General features: G+C 39.0%; 2 protein-coding genes across 4 annotated transcripts in view; one reads left to right on the top strand and one right to left on the bottom strand.

The window, feature by feature from the left end:
* Positions 1–925: 925 nt before the first annotated feature.
* Positions 926–14142, bottom strand: IMPACT (impact RWD domain protein). Of its 2 annotated transcripts, XM_015619438.2 has the most exons (11): positions 13947–14142; positions 13001–13129; positions 12228–12280; positions 11879–11941; positions 9727–9812; positions 7998–8126; positions 7621–7715; positions 5278–5351; positions 3646–3736; positions 1382–1516; positions 926–1133 (listed from the first exon to the last, which is right to left on the bottom strand). In XM_015619438.2, the coding sequence occupies exons 1-11, from the start codon at positions 13980–13982 to the stop codon at positions 1062–1064; spliced, it is 963 nt and encodes a 320-aa protein (XP_015474924.1). In that variant the 5' UTR covers positions 13983–14142; the 3' UTR covers positions 926–1061. The 2 variants fall into 2 exon arrangements, with proteins under 2 accessions (XP_015474924.1, XP_015474925.1); XM_015619439.1 differs by lacking the exon at positions 13947–14142 and having other exon boundaries at positions 12990–13129.
* Positions 14143–20932: 6790 nt separating this feature from the next.
* Positions 20933–25345, top strand: part of OSBPL1A (oxysterol binding protein like 1A) — a 76645-nt gene continuing 72232 nt past the window's right edge. Inside the window, exons 1-2 of one of the 2 annotated variants that reach the window (XM_015617853.2) lie at positions 20933–21044; positions 21137–21297. The gene's annotated coding sequence lies outside the window, so the exon portion shown is untranslated. Of the gene's footprint in view, positions 21045–21136; positions 21321–25345 lie in introns of both variants that reach the window. The other variant, XM_015617852.2, reaches the window with a different exon arrangement.

Raw genomic sequence — 25345 nt, 5'->3', positions numbered from 1 at the left:
TCCACAAGTGGGCAGTATGTCTTAAAAACCTTACAGTATTTGATAACAAAAATGGTTAAACTGCTGCTTCAGTTTAACACTAAAAATAATGTCCTAGCAGAATTTTAGAAGTTAAGAGTTGTCATCAGACATTTTTGGAATCTCTTTCTCTTGTTGCATTATTCCTTTAAAAAAAAAAGGAAGTTTAAACTTAGGAAATGCTTGCAAACAAAAATAGGAAGGGACTGTAACTTCTTTAACCAGAAGTGCCCACAAGACAGTTAGACAGCATTTCATGCTCTCTGAAAGAAATGGTGTGAAAGTAAAAATGCATTGCCACTCTGATGGTCTATTTTCAGACATTTTAAAGGACTGGGTTTTCATTCTGTTCACTGATTGTATGGTCAATTTTGCTGGTTCCTTTAATTATGCAACACAAAATCCTCATCTTTTCAACAGGTTCCTTGAGTGCCTATCACAGAACAATCCTCAAAGAAATTCTGTAGTAGTTTCATCACATTTCTTAGCTCACTGCCTATGTTCAGTCTTCCATATGTCACCAAGCAGGCCCTATCTAGCATCTGATCAGGAACTGCACAGGCAGGACCAGGCACTCCAAACACCACACTCAATCCCATGCTTTCCTTTCACAAAGGAGTATCTGAAACTTTCTAAGTGACATGGTGTATGAATGACTCTAGTCCCACTCTTATACAACAAACTACAGAATTCAATTAGTAACACAAGACACATATTTGAATCCAGGAATGGAGATCAGAAATCCACATTATCAATTAGTCAGCTGTTGTTTGGTGGGAAGGGACTGGATGGAGCAATGGTTCCAGATGCTGCACTGTCCTCGTAACAAGGAGCTCCGATGTGAAAGAAACAGAAAACTTGTGTCTAAGCTCTACTTCAGAACAGCAGAAGAAATCACAAAACAAGATGCAAATATATCTATGGCTTTACTGAATTCTCTTCTGAATACAATATGTCCATTCTATAAGATAAGGCAGTAAGGTTCAGGGGTTTTTTGTATAAATATGTGCAAAATACTCTTTTCAAGTTTTTAAAAAAATAAATTAGTGTTCTGTTCTCTTCTTGTTATCCTTCCTTATCTTTTTGCTCTTTCCGGCTTGTCTAGATGACTCTTCCTGAAATGAAAAACAAGTATTGCAAAATTTTAAAAATATTCTTGTAAAACACAAGTATTCTCCCAAGGTGAACCCATGAGAATTATTTTTAATATGAACAGTACAAATAGGTCACAGAGATTTATGAAAATTTGGACTTGTTTATCCATTCACACAGGTTGTATTACTTTTCTTCTGGCTTCATCTAACAGTGGAAAGTCACACAAGTTCACATGCAAACACCTTCATTCTGGAAGGACGAAACGTACCGTTGATGGTACATAGTCGTACTCCACAAGTACATTTCTTGCACAATTGTTTATATGTTTGAAACGATCTGGTCCCAGGAGAATACCTCCATACCAGCGGGACACCACAACTAACACATTGTGGACATTCAAAATCTGTGAATAAAAGAAAGCAATAGAAGTCATTATCTTTTAATTGAACCTGGTTCACTGCTGGCACCAATTTGAAACATAAAATAGGTCTACTATCTTGCATTTTAAAAAGTTACTGAGTTATGTTTTTCATTCTTTGGTATGATCAATTATACTGCTCTGTCACTAAGCTGACTGTCTATTCATGGTTTTGGAAGTGCTGCTGGATGAGGCTAGTAACAGCCAGGCCACAGGCATTAAACATATGGATACATAAAATGCATTAAGCTAATACTGTTAATATATATATGTTACCAACCACTAATCATCTCTGTTAAGGAGAAAAAAACAAGTACCTGACTTATTCGAACAATACTGTTAGAAGAGTCAATCATTGTTTGTGAAAACAAAAATATTCTTAGAATTTTAAAATGAAAAGAACTGGGGGCATGTTCTGTGACAGGCATTTTCTACTCTTCATTTATGTACTGGCCATAAAGTCTATGTATAACAACTTCTGACAGTAAATAGGATGGTACTAATCTAAACTAGAGCTTCTTGTAACCTCATACAAGTACCAATCTAAAATACATTTTTTTGTAACACAGAAAGTGCTATTTTGAAATGCCGGTCTTATCTGAAACAAGATTAATTTCTATTTAAAAAAACAAAAACCTAAACCACCACCACCAACTAAAAAACCTTGTAAGTTTGGCAACAATAAATGTTTTAAATCACCTAATTTTCATACCTATGTCATAAGAGCTCAAAACAAAAAAACTACAACATCTGTGAACAACCTGAAATCAGCCCATAAACTACTTTAATATTTTCCTATGGCTGTAAATTGATTTTTTCTGACCCTTATCTTAGTATTCTTTCCGAACAGAAATATTCCTAGTAACTAGGATTGCAGACACAGAATGATGATCCATATAATTTACACACATTCACATCTGGAAGTGACAGTCATGTCATGTTCTAAACGGGATTTTTATGGACTATTAAGTGCCTAGACAACTTTCAAAAGTATGTGCTAACACATTGAAAAAAAGCTGATAATCTCAGAATGTTAGTTATCTTAGTAACTGCTAAATTGTATCTTTACATTATTTTCATAACAATAATGTCTTCATATTTAGCACATATACTTGCATATATTACATAACCTAAGTTTCTTTATTAAACCTTCCCAAGTCTGGTTTAAGTTATTTAGGAAGTCTGAAAAAGCTCAAAATTAAAAATGTCAAAATGTTTCCATTAACTATATTTTTTCAGGGAAAAAAAAGGAAACTTGGGTGGAAAAAAGTTTCCAGAAATAAGAGTGCAACATATTAAGCAAAAGAATATCCAAGCAACAAAAAGACAGGAAAATAAAACTCCTGTTGTGAAGGGAACATCAATCTAAAATAAAACCAAATATTTTTATATTTAAAATATAAATTTAAAAATATTTTGATTTGTCTGCTCACACAGCTAAGTGGCTTGAGGCACAGCATTAAGATACACCCAGCTGTCTCCTGTAGTTGGGCTATTTTAATTATGGATTTACTAGTGCTTGCATCATGAACCAAAATTTATCAATCTCAACTCACTCACATTTAGTAGCACCTTTGACAAATATTATTTCAATACTTGAAGACTAAAATATATGTGAGTATGAGGGCTAAGGACCCAGAACAGGAAACAGAACAACAAAACAGACTAAATGATCAAACCAACTTAGCTCCTTCACTCCTTTTGTATTTGAAGTTCTACTCTGCAAGTTCATATATTGGTGTCTTTTTATTACACCTACTCAAGGGAGCCATATGAAAGGTTGTGCACAGATCAGCTGTTATATTCTGACAGTCAGCTTCTCCCAGTCTTCATTTTCTGCGTACCTTACATCACACAGGAAGCACAGGATTTAAAACTTATCCTTTAACTCAAACTATTACTGCCACCTATGAAACATCACTTGTTTCTATGATCTGAGACTTGAAAGTGCTACAGTCTGTGCATTTCCTTTTACCTTGAGAAAGCAGTCATCTGGCTGGCTGCTAGCAGAGCAAAAATTAAAATTATCTTCTACAAGTTTATTTACATTGTAGCAATTTTTAAAATCAGTATGAATTCAAGATTTCCAAAAGCCAAAGATTAATTTATACAACCTGCATAAGATGGAGAAGACGTCCACCTGCTGCTGTCTCTCCGTCATCTTCACAATCCTGTAGGAACGTCTGCTTATCTTCACAGTATATTCTGTAAAAGAAAAGAAATAACATAAAATAGATTAGAAAATGTCAATCAACAAATATTTCTACATGATTAATAAAGTCTCCGATATCTTTCATACATGTGTGAATCAATTCTAATTCTTTACTATGCATATTTACATGACAACAGGAAGAGGCACAGTGTAAACCACAAGTATTCATCTGTACAGTAGAACAAGTTTTGAGAAGCTTTTACACAGATTTCAGCTACGTCAGGTAAACTCCAGTCATTACCAATTTAAACTCCCTAAACACAAAAATACCCAGGTTTTTAGCCTAATAATTGCATCTAGCTGAAACCAATGCTTATCAGATACAGATTCAAAAAATAGTACAACCTTAGAAGAACTTGGACAAAGACATTATGAAAAATTAAGTAGGTCTGTATGTCAGCAGCAACATGAAACTGTTACTGAAATTTGCCCTTGGATTCTCCATGCCATCTCCTTTCTCAGGGGGCACTGCAGTAAACTTTTGGGTGTACTGTTTCATAAAAAAGACAGCTGCCCAGGTCTAATTTTCCAGAAGTAATGCTCAGAGGTCTACTGACCAATAAGCTGGCTTATTACCAACTTATTTCCTAACTTCTGAAGTTAGTTACAGGTGACACAATGAGAAAGAGGCTTCTAGTACTAGATGACAAAGACAAAGCAGTAAGTGTAAGTATGTGCCTTTTCCTTTTTTGCCTTTTTTTTTTTTTTTTTTTTTTTTAAGTGGATTTGGATAATATGGGTGAAGGAAGCCATCATTTGTGAGAACAGAAATACCCTCTTTACAGAAACTTTTTACTTAGGTAGAAGCTTTTACTTTTTGATAAAATTAGTTTTCACTTCTTCTCATTTCATGTTTCATTAGGATCACACCAGAATGGGCATGAATTGGTAAATGTCTGTACATACTTTTTTAGATGAGTGGTTCCTACAGTTCCTCCCTTTTACTGTCACTTACATTCCTCAAAAAACCTACACTGCTACCTGGACTGAGACCAATTCATTTCACATAAGCTATATCCACCAAAGTTGCCAGTTTGCCAAACTCATTTTTACCTGTTTCTCATAATCCCTGAAGTTTCTTGTATTTCAGCTGAAACTCCATGTGCCAGATGTCTGCATCAGGCTTTCTGATTCAACTCTTATTTCAACTGAACATTTTCAGCTATTTCTAAATATAAGGTTGGGTGGGAAAAAGAAGTTATTTTACCCAAATAAAAACACATTTAGTTCAGGATGATGTAGCATTTCCATGCTCAGACATACTACAAAAGTATACCAACATATGTTCAAATCCATTTTTTTTTCTATTCCTAATGCTGCTTCACAATCTTATTTCCTACTGTATGTTCTACTTGCTTGACCTCAAATTCAAAATAACACCTGCAACACCAACCATACAAATAAGAAACAAGGAATTCTTTTTAATAGCAAGGAATTTAATAGAAAGGAATTTCCTTCTCATGTCCTGCACTCATTTGTCAAAGAACACTAAAAAAACACTAAAAAAGAATAAAAATCACTATTTGTTTCTCACCTGTATGCATATATGTTGTGGGTAGCACTTGCAATTTTCTTGTTCTCATATAATTTTTCAAGAACTCTTTTAACCTATAAAAGACAACAGAAAAAACCTTCCTTTTATAACTGGGGTTTCATACATCCCTCTCAATATCACAGCTAAACAAACATCTCCCTAGTACTACAATTAAAAGATTTTATGCTTTGACATAAAATGTTTGGTGTAATAACTCAGGAAGCAGCTTTCAGTAATCTCATGCTTGTTTTAAACAATTTTCCTGGGATACTGAAAACAGCTTGTCCCTTGAACTTCTACATTGTGTACATTCATATTATTGCTCAAGATGTAGAAGTGTCAAAATGCTTTATTAAACAAGAGACAGTAAGATCCAGAAAATATTTTTAGTTAGTATTAAGTATCAATTTCACCTGCTTATTTTTTTAGCATAAAGTTAAGCTGGAATAGAACACAACTACATACTGCTTTTACTTATTTCACAAAAACATAATGTTTAGAAAGCCCTACTAAATTTCAAGTTTTTCATTTTCCCTCAAACATGCTGGGTTTTTTTTCCACAGTTTCCACTTCAGAGGAAGAACAGTGAAAACAAAAAAACATCCTATTAGGGGTCTGGAAGTGTCAGTATTTCCCAGAAAACAGATATTCCCTTCATATATCTCTTTGCTCTTAAGAAGTACCAAATTCAAAATATTTACCAATATCAGTTCATAATATGTTTCTAAGTAAACAAGCTAGCAATTGTTCAACTCTTTCTAATGGTCTAGAAAAAAAGAAGAGCTTTTGATTAAGACATCATTTTAGTACATAATACAAAACATTACTGAAGCTGAGAAAGCTTGGGAAAAAATGCCTGGCAAGTAAATTGCCTCCTGTTCAAAACCAAATGTCTCAGAGGAATAATCAATAGATATATTTAATATCTGCCCTAGCTATACTGTGCTTTTTCCTATTCTTCTTGAAGAAATTCAACTGACAACAACCACCTTAAATAAAAGATATCACAATGAAAAAAATCCTATTATTAATGAAGAATATTGCTTCAGACATCTATCTTCTTGTTACTTTGAACACTGAAGGAAGACAACTTGTATTACTTAATATACTTTCATAAACATGGACAGTAAGTTAAAACAGTAAATTCAATACAGGCACTTAAAGCACAAATCCTATGAAACTATCATTAACTTTGACATTATTATTTCCCAGCTACCAGGCTCCTGAAAACATACTTTAGAGATAATTTTTGTGCTACAGCTGTATCTTTTTTAAGTGATTCTTTAACATACATATGTATAATAAATGAACTCTGTTACTTCAGAAAGGGAAGAAATGGGAATCATTGGCTTAATGTATCTTTTTAATTTTAAAATACTCTAACCCTTTTATCACGATTTGTTAATAAGTTTGTTCCTACATACACAAAACACCACACAAATGTACAGTGTATGTGAACTTGAAAGGTCAAAGTGCTCCAGAAGGGATGCTGGGATTTAGAGACCAATTCTTATGTCCATACTAAGCAAATTATTGAGAGGGAAGAAAAAACAAAACCAAAAAACCCCACAGACAGCTTCAAACACTACAGCTTTTGTATAGAGAAATCAGCCTAAAAACACTGTCAACCTGTCAGTGTTTTTTCATAGCTCACACTCATAGTGGGTACACGGTAGACCTAGGTCACCTGGACTTCCAATATCCTTTATTGACACTTTATTGAGCACTTGACAATATCCTTTACCAAATTTTTAAAAAAAATATCCCTAAAATTGCATAAAAAGAAAGAGAAAAATCCTCTCAGGGTTTAACTCTGAGCTAATAAAAGAAAAGAACAGTATAGTTTCCCCACTAAAAAGGGCTCATCAAAGGAGGCTGATGGTAACAGATGGAAAGTGATGTACAAAAGAAGCTCCAAACCCCTCTCAATTAGGTCATGATAGAGATTTACTTATGCACAATCCAAGTGTGTTTTTTAACAGAATTCCTTTCTGAAGGAGGGAAAATAATTATAAACCAAATTTAGTTCCTTTCCAGCTAACACATGATAGACTCAGTAACTTCCAAACATCTTATGACGAACTTGCCAATATCCAGAAGTCAAATTACAATGTTCTTATTCTCTTACATCTTATGCACATAACAGTAAAGAATAGCAAGAAGAAGAGCTGTTATTTGACCATTTAACTGATAGTGAAAGCAAGAAACCAATGCCTACTCAGACAGGATCAGCACAGGAAGATGCACAGACAACCCAACATATCTGGCAAATCCCAAGTATTCCAGTAATACTTTGTCAAGCTCAAAATATAGGCAAAAAGGGAAGAACTGATCTCTACTAACTTGTCTGGTTGTCACCACTGGAGCCAAATGTGCTTGGAAAGTGCTCCTTCGATCTGTGATTGGGTTTCCATGATGTATAGGGGGCAGTTCTTCATCTATGGGTCACAAACAAGGGAGTGTTTCTTTTCTTTTAAGAGTACAGAAACAATGCTTGTGGCTACAAAAGTAAAGAATGTCTCAACTTTAAAAAAAGGGACTTGTTAAAGTGAAGTACAGAAAATAACATACAAACCCACCAAAAATATATTGCATTTTTTAATGACTGTTATTAAACTTTATTATAATTCTACTGTCACTTCTGAAGCTGAGCAGAAAAGCAGAATCTTCAGGCCTCTTTTAAATCATTTCAACAGAATTAAAAAGAGTGTATTTTTTACCTTCCTGACTTCCAGATGCCATGTAATTTAACATTTTAATTTGATCTTCCTGAAGGGGTTGGTAATCTAGGAGAAAATCATCTACATCATCTTCATCAACTTCTTCAGTGGTTTTCTTAATATCTGGTTCTATTAAGACACACGTAGTAGAATTTATTACACATTTTTTGCAGGACAAGCAAAACAAAATTTCAAACTCTCTTTTTCTTAAGAAGTCTCTGGCTTCTCAGTTCAAAACAGTTTGACATTAAAATTATTAAATGCAGAATAATAATATTAATTACAACAAAACCCAAAAGTACTAAGGCCAGTATTAACTTAAAACTTCCTGAGAATTAAAAATAAAACACTCATACTATGGAATCCTTCCATAAGACCTTCTGTTTTCAATTCTAAGAAAAAAAGAAGAATAAATGTTTACTGTTTCAATTAAACATTCAAACTCTACCTTTAATCTGAATTTAGAGATCAAATTAAGCTGATGTTTCACAAAAACTCCAGTCATTTACTGGTCATTTGGGGGAAAATGTAGTGCTGTTGCTCAATGCTACTTCATGAGGGTATAAAATTACCAGATTTGAAACATCGCTCTCAACATGCTTCAAGTATTCTGGAATTCCAAAAATCCTGTTTTCCTTCATGTATAGAACATCCAAAAAATAATAGTCGTTAACAAAAGAGGAAATATTCAGCGTTCTGACATCTGGATTTAAAACCAGATTAATATATCATAGTTTCATTCCTATTTAGAGGGCCTATGATGTGTTTATGATGCAGGTTTTATAATATATGTATTTTCCATTAAAAAAAAAGAGGTGTGATAAAGCATGCTCAAAAATGGAAGCCATAAGGTTGTGGTGAAAATACTCAAACTTCCAATACTGTCAGTAAAATTTTCACTTCTCAGTGTCCACTCTTTTAGTCACATCAGTGAAAAATGACTTCTCCAATGTCTGTGATATAGCAACAAAATGCACAGTTTATTGAAAGACTAACACTAGACCTTAACATGAAACAACACTTAAAATGAAATTTCCTTTTCTTCAGACTTTTATTTCTCACAGGACAAAGATAAACCTCTGACAGAGAAAAATAGTTCTGTTTCTTTTTGCCACAGTGCATGCACACCTCATTCACACATTTCATAGCAGCTTAGCTATGAAACAAAAACCCCCCCACCATTTTTAGAAGGAACAACTGTGAATTTATACAAATTCTGTAAGAGTAATAGCAGAAGAATCACTGCAGCTCTACTGATGATATACCTCTCATCCCAATACAGTAAAATGAAAGGAAGGACAGAAAAGTAAAATGATGAAATACTTGATCATTTCTCTGCATAGTCCACTGACTATGCAGTTTATCTTCTCTTGAATCCCAATCTTCCAACAGTGCACTCAACACCAGAAATTAATTACTGGTATGAATAACTCCTTCGGAGAATGGAGGGTAATACATAATGCACCTGTGGGCAGCACTTTGTGCCAGTATTTTCATTCCTGATAGAACTGAGGACCTTGTTCCAGTTCAGAGGCTGCCCCCACCTTCTTTTCCCTACTGCTTTTAAAAAAGGGATACTGCCACTGTAAAACAACAAGCCCTGACACAGGAGACTGTTCTCTGATATCTAGATCCAATTCAAAAATGAACATAGACTAATCTGTACTGAAATCTTATTCCGCATTGGAAGAAAAAGGAAAATAAAAACCCCATGTATTTTTTGAAGTACCTGGATCTGAAGACTGTGCCTTTTCTACCAGAGCTTCTCGTATCTTCTCCACCCATAAATACAGTATACTTTCACCAAGGTTCTGTCTGGAAGTAAAAGTTCATGGTAAATGAAGAATCACTTTTGAAAATTTCACTTGGAAAGTACATAAAATAACATACAGATTTCAGACACACAGAAATTGAACACAAGCTAGTGAGATAAAGAGCTTAGACAGGCTTGTGTAAAGTTCTGTCTCAGTAGCTCCCTGGGTGAAAAACTTAGTAGTGGACTGTGATAGTAGGTCAGTGGAGCATTGGAATGAATCAGTACAGTTTAGATAATAGGCCATGGGACAGGGAGATAAAGATTTAGGCTTAGGAGGCTTCACTCAGGACACCAAGGTGTGTATTAAGGTACTGAGGGAGGATTGGTTGAACACATTTTATATACACGTTAGGAGTTAAGAAATGCTTCCTTCATGTGCAGCAGGATCCAAACAACTCAAAATACATTTGAAGTGGTTATGAAAATGGTTAAAAATTGGTTATGAACCATGCATTTTTGTCAAAATGTTTTGCTTCTTTCTGTCAAAATATTTCTGTTTGTCAAAGAAACAAAACTAAAGATTTAGGGCCATGGGTATCTCACAGGTTCTCATTAATTCTATTCTTACTGCCACCACCTGGACACCAGTTAAGAAACAAAATTACTTATTTAAATTTTGCTTAATGTATACAGCACTACTGATAGAAACAATCAAATTCAAATAAACATACATATTTTAAGAAAAATATTTAAGCAAAAATAAGGGTTTTATGAACCTTTATCTCTGACTGCAAAATCCAGACTCCAGAACAATTCAACACCCTGATTTCACACTGCTTATTTTACAGATGCACTGCTTTAATACCTGAAGACTTTCTTTTAATGATGGAATGAAAAATATTAGAGAAGGAATAAAATTTCCCTTTTTCACGAAAGTAAATACCATTTTGTCCAGCATCACCCAATTAGTTTCTGAATAGTTGTAAATTACTTTGTGTCTCCCAAAACAGACTTTTGATCTATAATTATCCATTTTATCCACAGCAATTAACAGTATAGTTCATGTTGGTTTAGACTTCAGAACTACACAACTTAGATCCCTGGGTACTAGAAAACTGGTCAAATACAATGCAAATAATGCAGAGTATCTCTGTTCATCTGACAATCATTTAGACATTGAATAGATAAAAGGCTTTCACAAATACTGTGCACATCAGTGATTACCCCAGGTTTTTAAACCATTTAAAATGACCTAAAGCACATATAATGGCCTAAAGTACAAACACCTTCACTTCCTGCTGCACAAACAGAAGTGAGAGCAGACCATCAAGGGCTCTGACCAGCAGCTGACAGAGACAGAAGGGAGTTGAACCAGCACAATTTGACAGCCTACAGGACTGAACAGGGGGGAACGAAAAAAAGAACCAGCAGCTCTACCTGTGGAAGAGACTCCATCAAATCCTTTGAATCTGGACAGCATTAAGGACAACTTCTGTCCTTTTGCTCCCCTGAACAACTGTGATGAATATGCTCATGCAGAACTTTTCACTTAAAATCCTTGCACATTTTAAACATTTCAAATTAAATTTTACTTGGTTAAATGACCTGTTGCTTAATTAGCTAGGAAACCCAGTTAATCATAAAAAACCTTACGCAAGCTAAGTGCTCTCTTCCTTATAGCACTAAAAAAATATTTCTTATGCAAGATGCTCAAATTTAACTGTCTGGGGCATGACAGGGCTTCCTTATGTTTTTATTTAATTTCTCTTGTATAATCTTTGGGATCTAAAAGAAATCAATAAACCATATAAAATTACTACATTTTCTACCCCACTTTCACAGGAATTCAAAATCATGTAATGTGATTATTTCTAAATGCTGTTTATTCTCATGCATCCATTATGCCTTATTGTTAGCTACACTCTGTGTTCCAGATTCCAGTTAACAGAGTCCACGTGTGTTTATTTAAAAATCAACTTATCCCTCAGCTTTTAAGAAAAACTGGTATGCTACTAAGACACAACTAAAAGTTTTCACATCCTGTGTTTTAACACTCAAGTGAAGAACAGATAGAAACTGAAAATACGTTGTCACCTTTTACTATATTCCACAGTCTTGAACTTACACATATATTTCTTCCAAGCTATTTGCTAGTTCTGTATAATCTTGTCCTCGAAGCCAAGGGGCACTAGAATGAAAAGACATGCAATGAAAATTGTGCTATATGCTGCCTCCAACATTCCCAAATAAATGTGATAAACACCTTCAAAATATAACTTTGCCAACCATCAAGATTCCAGCTGTTTACATTTTGGAAAAAACAGGATAAAGAACAGAATATCCTTGCTGGAAACAACCCCCATCAGAGGTATGCTTTAATTCAAGGAGTATTTTAACTCAACTTTCACTTACAGGTTAACAATTAACAGTGGCAACTCATAAAACACAAATGTTTGAAAGAAAACTTCACCTACTTTAGTTGATAAATAGGTGGCTCTGCAGTTGGATATCCTGGTGGCAAAATCACCTGAAAGAAATTCAGGATATGTATTTATTGGACTACCCTCAGCTAGATGAGCTTTAATTGAAGGACTCTGCTGTCAAGCAGCAGGACTACAATTAGTGTTACAAATGAAGAAAACAGTTGGGTATGTTGTTACAGAATTGCAGGAACAACTGAGTATCTGCATTTAAAATTTCTATGATGATAATGCATACAATTATGTTTTATGGGGCAGTTTGTAAGGATACAAAATAAAGTACAGAAAAAACTGAAAGCTGCACACATGGTCACTGGACTTAAATAAGAGGTACTTCCCTAAGTGCACACTTCCATGTTTCTTACACTAAGTAAACTTATTGCTTTCTGTTCTGAAAACAAAGTAAGGAGTTGGATCAATTAAGCTGATCCAAATTTCATTCTGTCTCAACACTTGCCAGGAAGCAAATCTAGATGCAACTGCAGTAGATTCACTAGGCACAAATTCGATGTGTAAGTATTTCAGAAATTAGTCTTTGGCGAAACACACTGAAATGCTTTGGTCACGTGTGGAATTAGGATATGCACCTACTGAATATATCACAAGCACACCAATGTGTTACAAGAACAATCACTGAAAAGCCTCATCACAGACTCTAATCCAAAAGCTTCTTAATCATCTGAGTAGATAATAAACCATATTTAAAGGGTTTCACCTGCATCAGTCCAACTGCAAAATTTGTGCTGAACTTCTTACCACCACTATACCTGCAAACACAGGGTCCATTTTGGTTGATCCAGACAGTCACTAATCTTAATGCAATAGATTTTTTCATTTTCATCAACAACACACCAATCATCACCATAGATTGATGAAAGGGCTTCAATTTCATCAATCTAAAAAAAAAAAAAAGAAAAAAAGCAAAAGTAAATACGACCCCCCCTAAAACCCACAAAACTTTGTGTGCCAATCATCTCATCTTTTTAAAGGCTTGTTCTACAACTCACTGACAGATGTGACAAGATTCACTGCACTGGAAGGCCCTAAGTATTGGGGATCCAATCCTGATTGACAGGACTTCAGGTGAGCAGAAGAGGTTTCAGATGGCCATTAGGAAGATTTTTTTTCACAGAAGGGGTGATTAGACATTGGAATGGGCTTCCCAGGGAGGTGGTGGAGTCACTGTGGCCGGAGGTGTTTAAGAAAGGGCTGGATGCGGCACTCAGTGCCCTGGTCTAGTTGACACAGTGGTCTTGGGTCACAGGTTGGACTCGATGATCTCAGAGGTATTTTCCAACCTAACTGACCCTGTGATTTTGTAAGTAACCTTTGCTCAGTTCTCACACCTCTCACACAACAGCTTTTCAATTTCTGAGGGCAATCCTCTCATTCTCAGCACTGACAAGGCAAGCAAAGTGACAGGGAGCAGATACCAACACGTTCCCTGCAGCTCTCAATCCGTGCTGCTCCTGGCTAGGTGGGACCCCGGCTGGGAAAGGACCCTGAGGGCTCGGCACTAAACTCTTCCTGAGGAAGGGCGGACACACGGCAAATTCCCATAAAGAAAAACCAGAGAAGTACCTTCCACCTAGCAAGGAAACACCTGAAGTGTGTCGGCGGTGCAGGCTCGCTACAGCGGGCACGGAGCCGCTCAGGGCTCCCCAGGAGCCCCCTGAAGTCACCGCTTTCCCCGCGACCCCCTCCGCCGCTCACCTGCTGCTGGGCCCTTTCCGCGTCACTCGCAGCCATCAGACCCGAGGGAAGGAGGAAGAGGAAGGAAAGAATAAGGCGGAAGGAAAGGAGCAGGAGGAAGGAAAGGAGGAGGAGGAAGGGCAGGAGAAGGAGGGAGAAGCACAGGAGCAGCCCGGCGCCGGGCCGTGTGCGCAGCCGTGGCCGTGACGCTGAGGGCCCTTCCTTCCGCTGGAGGGACGGAGAGAGCGGGCTCGCCGTGTTTTCCTGTCCGGCATTGCCACACAATCTGCATTATAGCCCTCTTGTATACTTTCCCCTTTCTCCCTACGTCCTCTTTTTAAACTAAAGCACTTCTGTTTCACTGAGGATTTTACTGATGCGGCCGTTTTCACCTTGCCTTTATGGCACACGTAATGAACGATTGACATACCCACAAAATTTCCTTTGAAAATTATTTGAAAGAGTAACAGGTGTTCCAAGCAGTTTTGATTACAGTTCTAGAAATCTATTTGTTTTATTTAACCTCGGGAAATTCAAGGCATCTCTTTTAGAGACACACTGATCAGTAAAGCTCTCCTTGCTTGCAAAGCATGAGTTTCACCGTTCTTGCAGTTTTTGTAGTTTTATATTTTCTACGAGTGTGATTTTATTCTGACACAGTCGGGAAGAATTCAATGTAAACTTCGCTTTGCCTTTCTCGAAAGCTTCGAGAATTTCCACCAGTTCCGGGGAACAGGATTAGAGTTCAGAATGGTTGTGACAATCAGGCAAAACAGACAAAACAAAAACCAAAACAAACAGGCAACCCAGAGAATTAAAGAAACAAAAACAAAAAAACCCCGAACAAACAAAAAACAAACAAACAAAACAAAAAACAAACAAAAAAAACCCCAAAAAACTCCCAGGATGCTACTGAGTAGGGAGGCACAAAACTAGCGCTGTATTATCAACCACGTATATTCTGGATGGAGAACTACTACTGGTTGCACAGCAATTCTGCAGAAATTATTTCAGAATTAGAGTGAATCAAAGAAAATCTTTGTCTTCAGGGTCAGGAACAGAGGTGGTTTAATTATTTTTGAAAAGATAATTAAAAGAATATACACAATCTCAGAATATTATTTAAAAAATGCATATTTTATCAGACGAAGTCACATAGTCCAGTTAATTTTAAAAGAGAGAAGGAAACGAAGACAGACAATGAGCTTATTGTTTAAACAATTGCCTTCTGACCAAAACTTAACTGAAAGCTTTAATCCATAAGGACCTAGAAAAAATGGTGTTCCATCTGTCCGTCCTAATATTAAATTGCCTTATAAATCTAAGGAGAGAACTGTGACAAGACATAAACTTTCTGACAACACTTGTGCTTTATAAGTTGCTAGTTTTGACTTAACAAGTAACTTTACATTACACCTTTTTTGCTATTAAATTATGCTATTAAATTATTAAATTAAAAAATGCTATTTCCATTTTTTATGACTGTTGTCTCTAAATCATATAAAAGCATTGATATGAAAGACTTCAGCAATCTCCTATTGGGCCAGGAAGAAACTATATCAGACAAGGAGGCACAGAGAATAAATCCCAAAAACTGTATAGACTGTAGACATCTCTGACAGATTTCAGGAGACTCACTAATATCTTTTCATTACCATTTATATTTGTGACAAGTCTTAGTAAATAGAAATGGAGATAAATGTGGCTAATAAATCTCCAGCATATTTATAGATACTAAATTAATTAATAAAAGAGTAGCTGAACTGATATGGTGCACAGGAATATTTACCAGGTAATTAATGTCTTTGTCTGTCTGAAACAATCTACTAAAGCAGATATGAAATACATATCCACAGCTTTCAAACAAAGGATAACAGCACGGTGGAGTTTACTAAATTATTTGTGGTATTCTTTTAGTATATAACAGAACCTCACTGTTCTTTATAGTGAGGCATCTCCCAAAATGATACTCTTCACAGCAATGCATTAACTTTGATATTTAAAATGATTAAAAGGTCTAACCTTGGTCCATCAGTTCAGTCTTTGTGAACCACAGATAGCAAAGAAAAACATTTAAAGCTCAAATCAAATCAATTAAGCCAAAGAAAACCCTGGGGTCAAGGAGCAGCCCAAATTGCTACCTTGAATTCAAATTCTTTGTTCTCTTGTCAGAGCAAAATAATACACTGGGTAATTACTCTTTCCATTCTGCAACTGGAATCGAATACTAGAGCACAAAAAGCTTAAATAAATACAAATAATATTCATTCAATCAGGACTGAAACACAAATAAGTGAAAAACACAGAACTAAGAAATACAGAAGAATTAAATTTTGAGAAAAATATTCATAAACCTTTTTTATTTTGAATACAATAGTTCAAACAACATGATGCATCTTCAACTTCTCTTTTACATTAAAAAAAAAAAAAGAAGATTGAGAAGAAATAAGGACAATGTCATGTACTAATGATTAATCCTCTCAGTTCTGGACTCTGGTTTTGCTCACGATTTTCTTCTACTGAGACTATTCCAGCAGTGTCTTAAGAATAGCTCAAAGAGAGCATTTTGCTATAGTTACTTACCAACAAAACACTAAATTTTCTCTGATGCTTCAATTCCACATTCAATAGAATGTTCTCCATTCTACATTCAATAGAAATATCATTATGTGATAGAAATCTTAATTGGGCCATCCAATAATGAGCATTTATCCATTTGAGGACAAAGTAGTTCAGCTGATTTCAGTTCCACAGTGATGCATTTTGCTAGATGGCGGTCTAAACTGACAGAAATTAGCTATAAGGTTCATGGCTATAAACTCTCCACATGCAGATGATTTATTGTTTTGGAACTAAAACCAAACCAAACTGGTCACAAGAACAAGAAAGTTCATTAAACAAGCCTAGTTCTTGGTCTAAAACTACATGTCTGGTAAGACAAAGGAGAAACATAGGTACAAGTGACTTAATAGCTTGGTTAGAAATGTTTCTTCTCATTTAGCCACAACTGTTTTTGTGCTGGCTATAGCAGGGTACAATTGCCTCTTTCTGTAGAGCCACAGAAATTCAAAAGCTTTTCTGTGAAGTAACTACTAGCAGGTTTTAGGAGCCTCCTGAGAGAAGAGGACCAGCAGTGAATTTTAACATTTTCTCCTGCCATACCTGCATTCAGATAAAAACAGGCCTGTTAAAAGGAACTTTTCTCTGTTATAGGATTTTTTTCCCTGCTACAGGATACCTCAAGAAACCACCTAAGCTTGCTTCAGTGCTGCTTTGAGCAGAAAAACGCATTTCTCAGCTCAGGAGGCCACCCAACTCACACCATCCACAAATTCACTACATTATATGGTTATTGTCTGCAAAGTGTGAAAGGAACTTCAGCAACAGACTAGCATCTGCAAGAATTCCTGATGCAGGCAGTTCAGAAGAACACAGTTATTTGCTTTGATCACTCATTGCCAGTTGCTCATGATAATCCAGAGTGTTCCACAAGAATCACATCTAAGAGTGTCAGCACATTAATTAATGTTCCTGTGTCTGTGTTTTGCCAGCCTTATAAATAAAATCTGTATGGAAATATGGCAAGGAACTGTTCTTGCTGCACTGCTTTTAAGAGCTGAGGAGCAGTTTTCTCAAGAAATGCACCAGGGCTGCAAGAAAGCTGCTAAGGAACAAATTTTTAGGTCTGCTGGTGGACTAACAGTTAAACTGTTATTTAACATGTTACTATGTGAAAACAAACATACAACCCATCATGTGTCATTCATTATTTCCACTTCTCATGTCTCTATATGCACTCCAGTCTGTTGCCCAGTCATATATCTCAAATTTGACCACTATTCTCTAGTCTGAAGTAGAAGAACACAAAGTGTCAGTGCAATAAAAGTTGCCCCATCACAGAGAGTATATAAAAAATAGTATACCATGAAAATCAGAGACAAAACAGCTCAGTGAGTTTTGTGCAAGGCTGTTTGCCAGTGTGTTCAGCCCTAAGACAGGATATGTTTCAAGCTTTCTGAATCACTAATTTCAGCAGGTTATCTGAAAAAGGAATGACAGGGGAAAAAAAACCAAAACCAAACAACAGAAACCCAAACAAACAAAAGAACCACCACCAAACAAACAAAACAAAAACAACAACAACAACAAAAAAAAAACAGGTAAAAGAGAACAGAACCTTGATATCAGCAACACTCTCTTTTTCATTCCCACACTTCAAAGCCCAAAATGCACTGGGTCATTATTATTCTGAGATGCGCAAAGAGGCAAAGCACAGGTGGAAAATCAACGCTCTTTGAAGATGATGGAAGCAGGGGAAGTGCAGTGATCCTGGCCAGGAGAGCTCTGTACATCCAGGGGTCAGTGATTCACAGCACAGTCAAGTGGAACAGGCTCAGCTGTGTGCTGTGCTGCCTCTGGGCCTGAGTTGTGGTGCACAAAACCTTTGGAAGCAGGATCAACTTCACTGTGCTCCTTGGCACAGAGTGCAGGCAATTGTAGCACCTGCATGGCCTTGTCCTTATCTAGAAGCACACAAGGAGTAAACCTCTCTTGTAAGCATCCTTTATGAATGGCTATTTTCTTGTAAGAAAACTAAAATACTGCAACCAAAGAGGAGCCTTTCTCCAGAGATTAAATCTGTGCAGCCTGCCAAGGGAGAAGTCCACCCAGGGTCAATCCAATGCTGCAGGAATGTGGACATAATGCCTTCTGATTTACTTGCTATCTCTGTTGGTCTTTACTCTGTCTTTTTAAAACATTAAATGTATTAAGTTATGTGTTTCCAGGCTTTTCTTACTCAGGTTCAGAGAAAAACCCTGCACTGACTGGCTAAAAGGTGAAATTGAACTGTGAACTCTGTGTTGCATTGCAATGGGTTTTAGAATAGGTGGGTGACAATACCTCTATTTCATTATAAAACTAGTAAGACATATAAGGTGATAAGATACATATTTTGATTTTGTATTTGTGTATGCGAAATAGATACAAAATAGGAAAAGGTTTTATTGTGAGGTTGCTTAAAGCATTTATGGCATTGTGAAAGACGGCTCAAAGTCAGAAGCAAGAGGAAGAAATAAAGGAAAAGGTATGTGAGGATGACACAGCTAGTGCTTTGACAGTAAGGGCAGCAACCTGAAGCCCTGCTCCTAAGGAAAGAAAGACAATGTGATCCTTCCCTGAAGCCTCTCAGATGTTATATAATTATTACTAAAGCATCCCTGGAAGCAGATCTCTTAAGTAAGATAAACTAATTAAAAGTAACAAAAGGGAGCAGAAGCTCAAACATGATACATTTGTGTTATCCGCAGGTGTGGAGTTGTTAATTTTCTTCTTTTTGCTATGTCATTCTTCAAAGATTAAAAATACATGTAGCTATAGACAATACAGAAAAATTAAGCTTGCCTCATTATTTACGCCTGAAGAATTTCACAAGAATTGCTCAGGTTTAAACTTGCCCACTTTTGGAACAAAAGTTTCATCCTAATCTTTTGTGATAGTTTGTCATGGCACCTGTGGCTCCTGTGGCTCCTGCTCTGCCTTTTCAGCGCTCCACCTGCATATGACACAGGCTTGGTCATCCCACAAAACTGCAAAGTTTTTCTGCTCCCTTAATAAACTCCTGCAGGATTTCAGAGGCACTGTGGGAGTTTTCAAAATGCAAACCCCCTCTCATGTGCAAAAGAGAGGTACCAGCTCTTCTGAAAGGTGTAGTGGAGAGTAAAGAAAGGTAGGACAAACAGAGTGAAAGGAGCAGTGGACCAAAGGGCCTTGAAAAATGTGGGTACTTCACTTTTTATCCCTGGTAGCACCCAATTTCTCTTTTAGGTTGCTTTTGGCTGTGCTGTTCTTAGAAGCAGTGTGTGTATTGGCAATTTTCTTTCACCTGCACCACAGTTGTATAGACTACCAAAGCGATTTCCAAAAAGACCCTGTTTTCCCCTCGGTCGATGTACCATTCTCCTAGTGTTACAAGAGCTCTTTGAGGCGGGTTTGCCCCTCCACGTCTCTGAACGCCTGTCGTTGTCTGCGTCCCGCCCCTGCCGGGGGCGCTGCCGGGCAGAGCGGAGCCAAGGCCGCGCACCCGCAGCCCGGGCGCTCACAGGGTGGTGGCACTCGCAGGATAGTTGGGGTTGGAAGGCACCTCTGGAGATTATCTGTTCCAACCCCCTGCAAAGTCCGGGTCACCCAGCGCAAGTGACACAGGAACGCGTCCAGGTGAGTTTGGAATGTGTCCAGAGAGGGAGACTCCATTACCAGCCTGGGCACCTGTTCAGTGCTCTGACACCCTCAACGTAAAGTTCTTCCTCACTCTACGGTGGAACTCCTTGTGTTTCAATTTATGGCCACTGCTCCTCCTGTCGCTGGGCACTGCTGTAATGAGTATGATACCAAACCGCAGCAGGGGCACAACCTGCGGGGCATCCCCGGGGTCGCAGGGGGTCACTGTCCCTCCCAGGGAAGAGTGGCCGCCTCCGGCTGCGCCCGGTTCGGGCCCGTTTCTCTCAGAAGGTCGGGCTCGGGGGATGGAGCGGGCGCAGCGCCCTGGGTGGGACACTGCTCACCCCTCCCGGCTTTTCGGGCGGACTGCGGCGAGACACTGCCGCCCGTGCCAGCCAGCCCCCGTGCGGGCGGCGGTCTCGGTGACGGGGGCGGTGCGGCGGCCAGGCGGGCGGGCGGAGCGCTGTGGCGTTCCGCCCCGCCGGGAGCCCGCGCCGCCCGCCCTGCGCGGCGGGGGGAGCTGCCGGGGCGCCGCTGCCGGTCACATGTAACCGCGCCCGGTGCGCGTAGCACGGCGCGGGGCGGCGGCGGCTCGCGGGGCGAGGCGAGGCCGGCAGTGGGCCAGCCCGCCCGCCCGGGGCGGGTTTCCTTCCGCGGTGGGGGATGCGTCGCCCTCCCGCGGAGGCGTTGGCTTTGTTGCTGCGGTGGCCGCCTCTCCCCCGCAGGCGCCGGGAGCGTGTTCGGGGGTGGGGGTGCCGGCGGTGCCCCCCGGGAGTCCGTTGTGCGGGCTGAGGGGACGGCCCCAAGCCAGGCTCCGCTCGAGGCACGAAGCAGAGGCGACCTTGGAGTCGGGGGCCGGGGTGATCTCTGGCCCTCTGGTGTCTTCGCTTGCTGCTTTGCGTGGGTGTCCTTTCCTCCTCCTCTTCCCCCTGTTCCCCTCCCTGGAACAGGCGCGGCGCTGGCCGCAGGTCTGAGCGCACCTTTCCCCGCAGGCAAGGAGCGCAGCTGCTGCGACGCGTGAGCCTGACTCGCCTTAAAAAGTGTTTAATTACCGGGACCGGAACGAGCCTCTCGATTCCAGGCGGGCGTAGGGAACTCCGGAGGTTCTGCTGAAGTTCTGACTGCTTGGGACTGTGCCTGCCTGCTGATCCCGGTGAGATCTCGCATGAGCTGTGGGTAAGCTTATTCGGAGCGCCTGGGCTGAAAGAAAGTCTTTGATGTAACAGAAATAAAATATGTGCGGGAAACAGCCAGGAGATGCCCAAGAACGAGGATTAGTTTAAGTAGTGTTGCCTTGGGAGTGGTGCTGAATAGATGTGTTATTGCAGATATTAATTGCTGTTAAGCAAACAGTATCTTGATTTTAGAGAGGTGCTGCTTTCACAGGAAGACTGTCATAGAGGCATGACCAGCTTCTAACTTCTACAACCCTTTACCCGAAGACTGAAACAACTACTTTTAGATAACATCACTCATGCATCTAGTACTCTTTCTTCATGGAGCAGCTCCTGTCAGTACAGTGTGTTATGTGGGTTTGTGGACAGGTTCTGTCTGTTTGTGCGGTTTAGTGCATTTTGTCCGCCTTCTTTGCAAGCATCACGTCGTAATGTGTGCGTGCTGGGACGTGTAAGAAATCTTCCTGAACGAGTATCAGCCCTTCCTACGGGAATCTTTCATTGCTAGAGGAAGATCTGTTGAAATACTAGACAATGTTGTGCTTTTTGCTAGCCTTACTGTGTGTCATGAGGAGAAAACTTTCTATGCAACCCATGGCCACTGTCTCAGAGCCTTAATGTTAAGTTGGCCAGTGCTAGTACTGCTTCTCCTGCTCTTCTAGCTGTATATGAGTGAAACCCACTCATATTCTGCTTAGTGTATATTGTCATTGTTCTGGGCTGTGTACATGGCTAGAGGATTCAGCAGGAGAAGAAATCAAAGCAAAAACAAGTGAGTCTTACAAATAGTGCTGCCTCATAGTCAGGAGTGGCACTTTGGATCTTTGTAGATTGCTTTGAGAAAAGCAGTTTTTGTTTTGGTTTGGTTTGGTTGTTTTTTGTTTGTTTTTATTTGCTTGGACTTTATCTAGCAGTTGGGTAAAGTTAGTTGTTTGTATGTAGGTAGTTAGGCGGCATTTTGTGTTGAAGCATTCTGCAAAACTCCCTTAATCAGGCTTAAACAGAATGGTAACCTGTGTTATCTGTACTGGAAACAAATATGTGAAGACAGACCCTGTAGTAGTGTGGCAGGATCACTCTGGCATAGGTTTCATAGAAGAAGATAAAAGTGGACCATCTCAATGCTATTTTTTATACCTTCTTAAGGGATAAGATTCAATTAGCAGTCAAGTACTGCTGTGGCACTCGTAATGAGTTCAACCAAAGTGCCTTGCAGTCACATCTGAGCTGCAGAGGGCATGCTAAATAATGTTCTGTGATGTGGATACTGCCATGCAAGCCTTTCAAGGGCACAAGGCATAAATAGGGGCCATGAAAGGCAATTTACGTGTATCAACTGATGAATGGAATAAGGTAATGATGGCAGCATGGCTGACTGGAAGATGTGTTCTCTTTTAAGTGGCTAGTAGGTGTACGTAGAGGCAGCACAATCCATATGGATGAATGTGCTAGTACTATCTTAAGGCTAGTAACTCCAAACAAAATATTAAATTTCTCCCTCAGTGCTGATGGCCTGTCTCGGTGCCTCAAAACTAGTGGGTGAGGATTTTGGAGCTCTTCATGGTAGATCATGGGACCAACTGAACTCCTGTCTGCACAGGAGTATAGGTGTACGAAATACAGCTGCAAATACACACCACTTGAATGCCTGTGTATTGATTTGTTTCCATACTCTAAACTTGTCACTCAGACTCATGTTGATGGTTTCTCATCTCCATTATAGAGCGAGTCCTGTTGCTTAAAACAGTATTTACGAGACTATAAAAGGTTCTGCTAAGAGTCTCTTTGCTGCCAGCTTTATTTAGGCATGCCATTTAGCTCATTAGCTGAAACTGTATGTTCTTTATCATTTGTCTCATGGGTAACTGCATGCAGGTTCACTTCCCAACACCAGTTGTAGAAACACTTTGATGTGAGTGATCCTTCTATGATTAGTGGCCAGACAGTAATTCTTCTGCATCATTGCATGCTTCAGGCTTACAAAGTTTATTTGAAATTGGAGGCTTGGCCTGAACAGCAAAGTCTTTGGGGACTAAACCAGTGAAGCAGACAGACCATTACTGTGCATGTTACTCTATTGCTAATGTTTGCTGTAAGAGTACAAACAAATCGGTGATTTTAACCTTACAACTATTTGGTGGTAGAAAAACTATCCAAGTAATTTTATATAGTGATTGAACTTTCTGTGTATCTGGAGCTGTTTAAGATTCTGCTCATGTACATAATGGGCTTTGCTGCATACAAGAGTTGTTTATTTGAATTAGCGTTTTGGTTTCTTTCCCAAACAGTCTTTTCTTCCTTCTTGTCAATATGGAATGGAAACAGCAGGTTGTTAATGCAGTGACAGTGCATTGCAATTCATACCTGCTAAGTATGTGGGATGTTGACAAATAGAGTTGTTGACATACAGAGTAATGATAGGAGCCTGTTTCTCATCTGAGACGTGGCTAAAGCAATATTGTGCGGGAGGGGGTGAAAATGAACGATGAGCTTTGCTTTCTGCCTTCTCTCCTCCCCCACAATGATGGCTATGCCAGCAAAATCAGTCTAACTGTCCTGTTATCTTTGGTTTGTGTGATTCCCAGTGCTGCATTCTGTGTCCCGCTGAAACTGTATCACTCAGCTTCAGAGATAGTATTACAGGCTGATAATACATTAACATACATGATTTTGATCATTCTCAAGACACTGCTAGAACTGATTCACTGAGGAAAATTATACCTGTCCCAGTAGCAATAAACTGCGCTGTGTTACCTCCATAAGCAAAGGTAAAATTTAAAGGAGAAAGTAGCTTCAGGACCCAAAGGACTGCTAGAAGAACTAGTACTGATTGTTTTGTTTTCTGGTAGAGCTGAAAAGCATGCATGAACAAGAGTGCTGACTAACTGCTTCTGGAGAAAGCATTTGTATCCTGGGTCTGTGGTAGATTGCAGGTGACTGATCCAGTCTGCTCTTCTGAAATATACTAGGAAGGGCTTGTTTATTCTTTGTCAAATTATTTGAAAACAGATTCTCTCTCTGCCTTTGCTGATTGAGGAAACAGTAGGGAAACCTCTCTTTGCTGTATTGTTAGCACTTTAGCAGTCTGTCCTGTTCTAATTTCTGCCTCAGTCTTGAACATTGCAGGATCTGCCACTGTTACAGGCTTTTTGTTCCTTACCCAGTGTTCTCACTGTCTCTTTTCTTGCTGAGTGGCTTCTTATCTTACCATAGTCGAAGAGCTCCCTGCATCTATTTAAGCTGTGAGTGTGTGTGTGTGGTGCAATCAAGCTGCCAGTTCAGAACAGCAGTGTAAACAGTTTGTGGCACCAATCAAAACCTTTGCTAGGTATAGGAAAGCTAACTGTGTGAGGCCAGTAATCTTTAACTGTCTGCAGGACCTGGTAAACCTAGTGTGTCAGGTGGACATACTAAACTGGAGACACTAAATTTGGAACTCTCTTGTTTTCCTGTTGTATCAACAGCAATAAATTGTCTATAGCAGCAGAGTCTTTTGAAGCTCTTTTTAACGTAGTTTCTTGACATCACTTAAAAGCAGTGTATTTAAATAGGGCAATGTTGTATCTAGGTCTAGTTGAATCATAGAATAAACTGAGTTGGAAGGGACCCATCAGGATCATCAAGTCCAGGTCCTGGCACTATGCAGGATGCCACAAGAATCTCACAATGTGCTTGAGAGCATTGTCCAAACACTTCTTGAACTCTGTCAGGTTTGGTGCTGTGACCACTTCCCTGGAGAGCCTGTTCCAGTGCTCAGCCACCTTCTGGGTGAAAAACTTTTTCATGATACCAAACCTAAATTTCCACTGACTCAGCTTTTTCCCCAAGTCCTGTCATTGGTCACAAGAGTGAAGAGATTGGTACCCGCCCCTCTGCTTTCCCCCATAAGAATGTGGAAGACTGCAGTGAGGTCTCCCTTCAGTCTCCTCTTCTCCAGGCTGAACAAACCAAATTACCTCAGCCTCCCTTCATAAAGCTTCCCCTCCAGATCTTCATTGAAGATCTTCATCTTCAGTGCTCTCCTTT

The sequence above is a fragment of the Parus major genome, chromosome 2 (assembly GCF_001522545.3).
Source record: "Parus major isolate Abel chromosome 2, Parus_major1.1, whole genome shotgun sequence".
NCBI classification, from domain to species: Eukaryota; Metazoa; Chordata; class Aves; order Passeriformes; family Paridae; genus Parus; species Parus major.
Note: the sequence above shows the minus strand (reverse complement) of the source record. Positions and strands in the feature narration are given on the sequence as shown.

Bases quoted from the DNA above. Each gene is read 5' to 3' on its own strand.
- IMPACT (XM_015619438.2), bottom strand. From the start codon at position 13,982: ATGGCTGCGAGTGACGCGGAAAGGGCCCAGCAGCAG. The intron at 7,716-7,997 runs GTAAAAAATACA...TGTGACCCATAG, and splicing joins GGCATCTGGAAGTCAGGAAG to ATGAAGAACTGCCCCCTATA. The intron at 1,134-1,381 runs GTACGTTTCGTC...TTTTCATTTCAG, and splicing joins ACGACTATGTACCATCAACG to GAAGAGTCATCTAGACAAGC.